We start from the raw sequence: 10,341 nt of genomic DNA, 5'->3' as shown, positions 1-10,341 counted from the left end.
GTGTAAAATCTAACATTGTTTAAAACTCGTTTCTGTGCCAATATATTAGCTAGACACATCAGAAGTTCAGATACATTTTGAACATTTTGAGGACAGTTTTTATTAACCACTGTTAGGAGGCATTCTAGACACTATGTAATGTGTAAAATTTAACATTGTTTAAAACTCGTTTCTGTGCCAATATATTAGTTTGACACATCAGAAGTTCAGATACATTTTGAACATTTTGAGGACAGTTTTTATTAACCACTGTTAGGAGGCATTCTAGACACTACGTAATGTATAAAATCCCCTAAAACTGTTTAAAACTCGTTTCTTTGTCCATATTCATTAGACACAGCAGAAGTTCAGGTACATTTTGAACACACTGAGGGCAGTTTCTATTAACAACTGTTAGAAGGTATTCTAGACACTACGTAATGTGCAAAGCATCCTAACACTGTTTAAAACTAGTTTCTGTACTTGTAGGCTCATTGAATATATATATATATATATATATATATATATATTAACTTCAAATACATTTTTAAAACTCTCAGAATACTTCGTATTAACCACTGTAAGGAGGCATTCTAGACATTCCTTGTTCACTGACAGGCACTTCCAGACATTTTTGGACATGTTAAACAATGACCAAAAGTTGTTTCTGACCAAATCAGTGTCCAAATCATGTTGAAACACTGAATTAGTCAATGTCATTTATTACTGATAACATAATGGTAGCCTATTTGTCTAAAATGTAATGACATCCGTTGGCAGCTGTCCCGTGTCAATAGGAAACCCTAAAAATCTTCTGGTCAATCTATCATTTCTTGTTGTGGAACTACCTAAAGTTTTTATTAACGTAGAATTTTCTTTGGTTTTAAAAACAGTTTCCCTAAAGCTGCGAGTTCTTCTCAGGCCGTGAACAAGAGGCGTTGGTCCTACGATCTCGGACCGAGAAATTTTTCTCACAACTGTAGGTGGAATTGGTCCTGGTAACAAAACACTATTTTTCAGTACCATGCAAAATCTAATTATGAAAAAATACACCACCTCTAAGATGCTTATCATGCTAAACCCCATAAACAGTCCACATATGCCTCCGAAGGAACCTGTAAAAGAGTACATATATATTCAATTATTCTTATTTTTCACTTAGTTATTTTATAAATTTTAATTTGTAAAATAGTCCAAATTATGGATGCGTCAAAATATCAAATAATACTTATGACAAATAGACTTTCAGATATCTAGGATCAATGTTAACAGATAAAAGCATTTCCACAAAGAAATTAAATATGAACTGAAAGCAGGAAATTCTTGTTATTTTCAATTCAAATTCTTTTGTCGTCTGCCGAGGAATTTCAAGCTTAAAATTTATAAAACGATAACCATGCCTGTTGTCCTGTACGGTTGCAAAAAATCGTCGCCTACTCTGAGGGAAGAACGAAGTCTGAAAGTATTTGAGAACAAGATCCTGAGACTAATATTGGGACCCAAGAGGAACGGGAATGGGGAATTGCGGAAACTTCATAACGAGGAGCTGCATAATTTATACCGCTTACCAAACATTGTTAGGGTCATCAAATCTAGGAGGCTCAGGTGGGTAGGTCATGTAGCCAGGATGGAAGAAAGTAGGAACGTTTTAAAATTTTAACTGGAAGTCCAATTGGAAAACGACCATTAGGAAAACTTAGTTACAGATGAGAGAAAAATATTAAGATGTATCTCGCAGAAATAGGAATACAAAGTAGAAACAAGATCCAATTGGCTAAGGACAGACGTCAATGGAGAGCATTTGTGACACGACATTGAACCGCGGGTTCCATAGGCCATAGAGTGATTTAGTTAAACATATGTCTAATGTTTCAAAATATTTCAAAAGTTATAGTCCATTATTCAAGTGATCTCTAAAACATGGTTAGTGAATATATAGATTTATAAAGAAAACTACGCAATACTCTATAGGTAAGTAATACTTGATTTCAGGGAAACACATTTGTAGTACCTTTCTAATTATTTGATGCTCATGTGAATCAGAGCAAAATATAAAGTCAAAGATGGTTCTTGAATGAAATAATTGTCTTATCGATTGTGCTTCTTTACAAAAGGTGGTTATAAATTAATATCTTGCACCTAAATATGTGAAATCTCTTCTATAGTTTTGGTATTTTCTTTTCACTTCAGTTGTAATCGGTAAATAACATTCTCCCTATTTTTTGCTATGCCCTTTACCACCTTAAGAATGGCTTAGATAATAGTTTTTCTTTACTTAAAGAGACACATAGATGTCTTAACTCAATTCTGAGTAGGGTGGAACCGGCTATAGTCGACCTAGGTTAGTAGTCGACCACTTGGAAAAAATACATTGTTAAGATTAAATCTATTCCATTGGGAATTCCAGTGAATGTCTTAGTGAAAACTTTAAACATTGTCTGGTATCACTGCAAACTTGTATTGTTTTGTTTGACACGGTTAGCCTGAAACGCGCCAAAGTGTTTAGGGCTATAGCAGGAGACGGAAGAAACACAGAAGAATCATATTTTTTTGGAATACTGACAACAGGTAGGAAAAATGTGTTTATACAATCATGGTCGTTACTAATTCAGGTTTTAATATTCAAATAGCTTATGTTGGGTTAGTTCTTTAGTTTAATATTTGAATATAATAAAATTTGTTTCTTTTGGGACAAAAAAACGGGGAGGTCGACTACTGCATTCTTTCAAACGATCAATTTCTATAGTCGACCAGGGTGGTCGACTAATACCATTTTGAAAATTCGTTAGAAATTAATTAACAAAGTATATGGCTTGAAAGGTTTGAAGTTAACATGCTCTTGAGATCACAAAAGAATCAATTTAAAGCAACGGAAGCAGTAGGCGACCGGGGAGGTCGAGTACTGGAAACAAAGTGGTCGACTTTAGAGAAGAGTAATATTTGTGGTAAGAAAATGAAATAAAATGAATTTGAAGAACTTTGAAAAGGCACATGAATAAAATTGAACTAGAAACAGAGAGAGAGAGAGAGAGAGAGAGAGAGAGAGAGAGATTAGTATTGGATGTCTGTAAATACCTATTGCATGCCAATATTTGATATTGTAGTTTTGAATATTCTATTCAGACTTGGATTTCATGCCTTTGATTTAGGTGCTGAAGAATGTTGAGTGTTCTCTCCTTGCAGAATATTGATCCATTATTTGACTTGCTAACAGGGAGAAAGAGACTCATTCATACTATGAAGCTACTTGTTTGATTAATTCATTAATTTGTTTATTTTTCTCCAATAAGCTGAAGTCATATCCAGTCTTGTTAGTTTTCTTCCTTTGCAGGTCTGATAAGTGTAATTCATGAAAGCCGACGGAATTAGTGTAGCTATATTTTTACGTGAAATGGCGTGGGTCCACTTATGTTTTTCTTTCTTTTTTCATTACAATAACTTAACCTACACGAGGCTTACGTGATGGCTCCATTCAAAAAAGACAACTGTTCAAATATAGTGAGGAAGCATTGCAAAGTGCTCTTCATGCTGTACGATCAAGGAACATGAGTGTGCGTAAAGCTTCAGCATTATACGGTGTGCCGAAAACAACGCTACTCGACAAGCTGAGTGGTCGACGTCCAGAAGGTCGACAAATGGGACCCAAAACAGTCTTGTCCAAAGAAGAGGAGAATAAGCTTGCTGAGTGGTTAATATCCGTGGCGAAATTGGGCTTTCCAAGGAAGAAGGACGATTTATTAAATGCAGTTCAACACATTGTTCAGCATAATAACAGAACGACGCCGTTCAGGAATGGAAGACCTGGTCCTGCCTGGTATCATTCATTTTTGAGAAGGCACCCAGAAGTGACTGAGAGGACAGCGGAAACAGTATCTAAAGCACGTGCGTGTGTTACAGAGACTGCTATCAGATCTTGGTTTCAGGAACTGAAGGAGTACCTAACTAGTGTTAATTGTCGTAATTTGCTGGAAGATCCAGAAAGAATTCTGAATGCTGATGAGACAAACTTTCAACTGTGTCCTCGAACTGGGGTAATTTTGGGACCCAAAGGTTGGAAAAACTTATATGAAGTGGCTCCTGGAACAGAAAAGGATACAATCACAGTTCTAGCTGGATTCAATGCTGCAGGAAGCATTTTGCCAACAATGGTAGTGTTTCCCTATGTGAAGCCACCTAAAGATTTGGTAAATACTGTACCAAAAGAATGGGGATTAGGATTATCTGATAGTGGGTGGATGAAATCTGAAACATTCTATGAATACATTACTAACGTTTTGCTACCTTGGTTGAAAAGAAGAAATACAAAGTTTCCCGTGCTTTTCCTCGTTGACGGACATAGAACTCATTTAAACTTGAACACTAGTAACTTGTGCTCTAAAAATGGCATTATTCTTTATGCCTTGTACCCCAACGCGACCCACATATTACAACCGGCAGATGTAGGTGTATTTAGAAGTTTAAAGGGTGCTTGGCGGAAAGTTGTCCACAAATGGCAAGCCGAAAATTCGTATAAGGTCCTCACCAAGTTAGATTTTTGTCCACTTCTAGCTAAAGTTATACAAAATCGTGCCAGCCCTGAAATCATAAAGAATGCCTTTCGAAAGTGTGGATTCTTTCCCTTTGACCCAAATGCCGCTGATTACACAAAATGCATTATTCCACCAAACACCTCACAATCCAGCCACGCGGTAAGTGTGTGTGAAATCTCACCACCTCAATCTCCGAGTGAAACCCCATCAGCTTGTGAGCCAACAGTTGCGGCATATAAAAATACTCTTGAAGTGATGAAGTATGAACTAGGATTGGAAAGATTGGACAAATTTGAGATGGTGAGAGAATCGCAGGGCGAATTAAGTGTACGTGATGAAGAAACAATGTTATTTCAGTTCTGGCTGACAGTACAACAGAAAGCAAAGAAACAAACTGAACACAACAGTGAAACTTTGAATGAACAAGGGTCCTTACTCTCAACTCCTGAGGCTTTAACAGTTGATGTTAAGCATACAAGCACTAGTCCATTGACATTTAATGATTCTGCTCTCAGCAGCGGGCAATATGTTCCTCCCGAATGTGGAAGTAATCAAGCTTCATTGGAAAATTTTGAGCAGCATCTGTGGTGGCCAACAAAGGTAGACTCTGAGAAAACACGTTGCCGGGGAACTAGATCGAGATCTTCGAACAAAATTCCATGTGCCATATCTTCAGCAGAATGGAAAAATTATTATGAGGGAAAGGAAGAAATGAAACGAAGGAAGGAAGAAGAAAAAGAAAATCGAAAAAAGGCTCGCCTTGAGAAGTTTTCAGCGAAAGAAAACAACAAGCGTTCTGGCAATAGAAAGAAAGTACACAAAGGGATACCAAGTTCTGAGAACCAGAAAAACATTCCTGATAGTGGCAATCAAGAGCAAGAAACATCCAACCCATGCGAAAACAGTGCTTTTGATATCCCTGAGAATTATTCTTGTATTCCTGAATCAGTGGAACGTGCTACAATTAAACAGGAAATTTGTTGTCAATGCAAAGGAGATATCGACGAAAGCAATAAATTACAGCCCAAATGTGTAACTTGTGCAGACTGTTTGTGCAAAACGCATCTTCCATGCATTCCCCAAATTCACAGAGCGTTCTTTCCTGATTTGGAAGCACATATTGCAGAAGAGTATGAAGATTCCCAATGCTCAAGCTGTTTCTATCAATGCGAAGATAGCGACAGCAGCGATGAGGATTTTCTTCTGAGTCAATGTTGTCCTTCGAAATGACTATTTAAACCCATTTGTATTATTAATTATAACTATTCTATAGAGGAGAAGCCATTAGTTGCTGTTATAAACTATATTTATAATACGTTATGTTAGTTTCTTGCTCAACTTTAAAAATAGCCTATCTTCGCAAATTCAACTATAATTTGCACAAATTTGTCGAATAGGCCTGTATTTATTTAAACAAAACTGTTGTGGTTTAGATCCAATGGTAGCCACAATTTTTATTTAGAATATTGTGAATTATTCTATTGTGTTTTTGTATCAATTTATGAAATTAGCTGGACAATTTTATATCTTGGAAGTCCTGGTCGACTACTGGTATACGTAGTGGTCGAACTTAGATTTTGGGTGGTCGACTACAGCAAAATTTGTCACATTTATAATAAAAAAGTGTAATAAATTAATGAAATAACATTTTTGAAAACTAACTTAATCCCATGATTCTAGAGAGTGCACAGAGTACTATACACATTTTTTTGACATATTCAATTAAAGAAAGAGCACAAAATAACGACATACGTTTTTCGTAATCAAATTCGGTCGACTATTGGATACTTTACCCTACCCTATATAGTATGATTATTAAAAATAACATTCTAAAATATTTTTATTCTAATAGGGGCTGATCCAGGTGGGGCGATCGGGGAATCCCCCCCAGAAGAGGAAAGTTTTTTATTTTATATATGTAAATAAAATCCATCCCTTAAAAGTAGCATTATGAAAACCCACTGCCCACTCCAGAAATCGGTCCTGGATCCGCCCCTGTATCCTAATCTTAAAATACGCTATCTGTCGGTACAATGATAGTTACGCTATGATAAACCAGGTCGTATACGTTCAGCTGAGTTGTGCGTGGAGTTGGCTAGAAATGTAGTGCCATCTGGTTTTCTAGCTAGAAGTTTACTAAATTTACCTCTTTGAAGCACGGTGATATATAAAATGTGGTATAAAAATATTAGTATCACCGTGCTTCAAAGACTTAAGTAGCAAGAAAAATTGTGTATATATACACATAAAACGCTTGTAGTGAACGGTGTCGCGTGCTGTTTCCTCGAAAGATGGTGTGGGTCAATGAAAACTTGACTCATGACCCACTGACCCACAACCCAACGTGAGCCACTCTGACCTACCATGGCCCATTCTGACCCATGATTCACGCCCTCCTCTCCACTGACTAAAGAGTTTACACTTGTAATAAAACAAGGATGTGAAATTCTTTCTAATTGGAGTTTTAATTTCTACGGTCAATCGCTCAAGCACCGCTCTTTTACAATACCGGTGGATATGACCTTCAAGATATAAAATGGTAAGGTGTTTGTCATAGACCATATTACGATTAATTTCAATTTAATTATCATGTATAATTACTTGCTTGTTAAATTATAGCTACTTTTCAGTGGAAAATACGATGAAATTTGGAAGTTTTAAATCAAGGTTAAGCAGGGCAACGTAAAGAAAGGAAAAAAGTGTAAAATTCGACTGTCTCTCGAAAGTCAGGTAGTAAGTCCTACTGCTGTTATTACAATAACAAATATCATTATCCAAAAGTGCGGAAGTTTGTGTTTTCCCTTAGATATAATCATCTCAGGTAGGTAAAAGGAAGAAAGATGAAGGCCATGAAAGTAAATCGTAGTCAAATGCAGTGTTCAGAAGATGCTGTCTACAACGCACTGAGCAGAGTGGGTTGGTGGGTCAAAGTGGGCCACGGTAGGTGGTGGGTCGCAGTAGGTCACATAGAAAATACTGTTGACCCACGATCCACTGACCCACTCCTTCTGTGATTTCTTCAGTTGGGGGAAAGTTGTTTCGCGCAGTCGGGTGCATTATGGATTCCTTCTTATCAGCGCAACAAGCTATTACCAGATTTCTTCGCGCAGAAGGAGTGCATAATTCAGAAATTTAATCTGTTAAAACAGCATATCAAAACCAAGCGCAGAAGGAAGCTCTCGAACGGAATACTGCTGCTGCAGGATAACGCTGGGCCACATGTGACCAAGAAGATCCTCCACCTGCTAAAACCTTTCAATGAAAATTTCTCAAACACTTTCCGTAGAGGCCTGATATCTTTACATGTGATTACCATATCTCCGGCCCTTAAAAATGTCACTGAACTGTCAACAGTTCACCTGTGACAAGGAACTACAGAACACTGCTAAACAATGGTAAAGAGTTCTCCTGTGACAAGGAAGCACAGATCACCGTGGAACAATGGATCCATCAGCATCCCAGAAGTTTCTACTGAAGTAGTAACTCCTTGCTATGCTCTGAAATCAATGGATCAATATCAATGCCAAATATCTGTAGGTGTCATGTTACACCTTGACTGTACTTCACGCATTGTATTTTATATTAAACTATTCTTTACAGATAACCATAATATCTTTTTTATTTGGGCAAATATTATATTTCAAACACAAGTGGAGGAAATATTTTAAAAACCATCTTAACGTAGAGTTTGTGACAGTAAACGAAACCAGACAAAACTCAAATTGAAGTAGAATTTTCTATTGTCTTACCTAGTAATTCTTCCCATGAAAGTACCACATCTTGCCTCATGCGAATTGATGTTACGCTGCCAAAATATATGTGGAAAACACTGTGATTTTTGAAATTCACATCATCGCTGAAAGTAGAATGAACTATTGTAATGGAAAGCTCAAGAATGAAAGGCAAGACAATGTTTAATATTAAAATATTCATAAATAGCATTAGGAACGCATCTAATAAAAATTTGAACAATAATAATATTAATCCATGCGTACGAGTGGCGTCGAATAAGTTATCTAGGACAGGAAGGGATGCAGATAGGTTCAACCTGGTCATCACTTGTTTTCGATGTAGTCCCCATGGAGGTATATGCACCGTCGTCACTTTGTGTGCAGCGAAGAAATCTCAGAGGAAAAATAGTCTTTGTCATGGCCAAACCACTGGGAAAGAGCCTGTTGGACCTCGTTGTCTGACGAGAAACGGTGTCCCCGCAGGTGTTTCTTCATGTTTCGGAAAAGGAAATAGACACTAGGGGGTATGTCCGGACTGCAGGAAGAATGATTCAACATTTGGAAACCACAGGGGTGATGGTAGACTGAACCTTACGGACCGTTATACAAACATTCGCTACGGGGCGTAAGACAAACACTGCTCACGGCAACACTGTTACTCTGACAAACCTCAAGGTTCCACACAATGGCCTTGGCGTGCGTATCAGGCATTATTATGATCCGCCCATCCTCACCTGTCTAGGTAAATAACTTATTGGACACCCTTCGTACTTTTAAAGGTATGCTTCAATAAAATAGGAAGTTTCATATGTGCTGAATTTGGTTCCCAAAAAAACAAGTATTGTGCAATATATTTCATTTTCTTTTTCTTAAAGCTTAGCATTTGCGTTCAGTGCCCAGGCTACATGAGACGTTAGTCTACACCTTAATGTGGGACCCGACATCCAAATCACACGTTTTTTCACCGGAAATTGAACACAGATTTTCATTACCATCTTTCCTATTATTACATATGATTTCCGTCACAGAGTCAATGGTGAATCTAGCCTGGGGCCGGGGAGACTTAGCCCTCCAGTTTTTTGAGTGACAAAATTAATTTAAGCTATTATTTATATATTTTTGGAAGTTTACAGTAAACTCATGATATACCTATCATAGTCTGTGTTCTGCCTGCTCCCCCCAGTTTTTACGTTTTAGATCTACCTCTGCACAGAGTCATTTTCGAAGTAAGAGAAAGGGCACGAAAAGTACCGTTTACTCACAAGGAGATACAAATTGCTATTCCAAGATTCAGAGTATGTTCATATAGATGTGAGTAATGGAATGTAAGAGACGTCCCATTAAAAGCGACGAATTTAACGTAGTTAAGAAAATACTCTGTATTTACAAAATGACAAATAGTTTAACATCATTACAATGGGAAAATGTTTCGATTTACGAAGGAAAGATGACACCCTCACTATGTGAGGAAAGAGACCACTTTCATCTTTTTCCCAGCGGGATAAATAATGAACGTGCAGGTGTCATTTTTTGCTCTTTGTGAACATCTGTCATCATTTTTGGCACTCACCCCGCATGCAGTTTGTGATAACCCAGCTTGTCATTCATAATTCGATACTGTACCTACAGACACGTGTGGAAGCTTTTTGGCGAGTTTAGTTGCTATGAATCGGCGATTTGATCGTAGTTTCTCGTTAACACGTACTTCAGATTATCTGTCTGAACACAAGGTCTTCCGCTACGCTCATCGTCAGGAACATTTGAATACCCTTCCCGAAACTCTCTGGATCATTGCCTAACCCTTCCATTATCCATTAATGTCGGTCCGTAAATGGCACACAATTCCCGATGGATATAAGCTGCATTCTGTCCCTTGGCGTTCAGATATCGTACGACAGATCTCACTTCACATTTGGCGGGACTTTGTATTACGGCAGCTATTTCACCTTACTGATACTCGAGCGTACGCAACTTCATTCAGACGAATCTATCTCTGTTGCAAGCACAGAATACTAGGGCATTATTCTGCACATGCTCAAAATCATCAGTATTGCCAACCCCACATAAAAAATATATCAGTTCTTTTTTGATATACTCCTCGT

At 37.5% G+C, this 10,341-nt stretch overlaps 1 protein-coding gene across 1 annotated transcript; it reads right to left on the bottom strand.

Annotated features, from left to right (window-relative positions):
* Window positions 1-575: 575 nt before the first annotated feature.
* On the bottom strand, window positions 576-8,357 carry LOC145667477 (uncharacterized). The gene is made up of 2 exons (XM_081734954.1): window positions 8,258-8,357; window positions 576-1,094 (listed from the first exon to the last, which is right to left on the bottom strand). The coding sequence occupies exons 1-2, from the start codon at window positions 8,295-8,297 to the stop codon at window positions 733-735; spliced, it is 402 nt and encodes a 133-aa protein (XP_081591080.1). The 5' UTR covers window positions 8,298-8,357; the 3' UTR covers window positions 576-732.
* Between the last annotated feature and the right edge of the window lie 1,984 nt (window positions 8,358-10,341).

Source organism: Thermobia domestica, chromosome 13, assembly GCF_964235325.1.
Source record: "Thermobia domestica chromosome 13, izTheDome1.hap1.1, whole genome shotgun sequence".
NCBI classification, from domain to species: Eukaryota; Metazoa; Arthropoda; class Insecta; order Zygentoma; family Lepismatidae; genus Thermobia; species Thermobia domestica.
This window is presented reverse-complemented; position numbering and strand designations above follow the sequence as displayed.

Coding starts and splice junctions, on each gene's coding strand:
- LOC145667477 (XM_081734954.1), bottom strand. CDS start 8,297: ATGAGGCAAGATGTGGTACTTTCATGGGAAGAATTACTAG. Junction 1,095..8,257: donor TTCATGGGAAGAATTACTAG/GTAAGACAATAG, acceptor ACTCTTTTACAG/GTTCCTTCGGAGGCATATGT.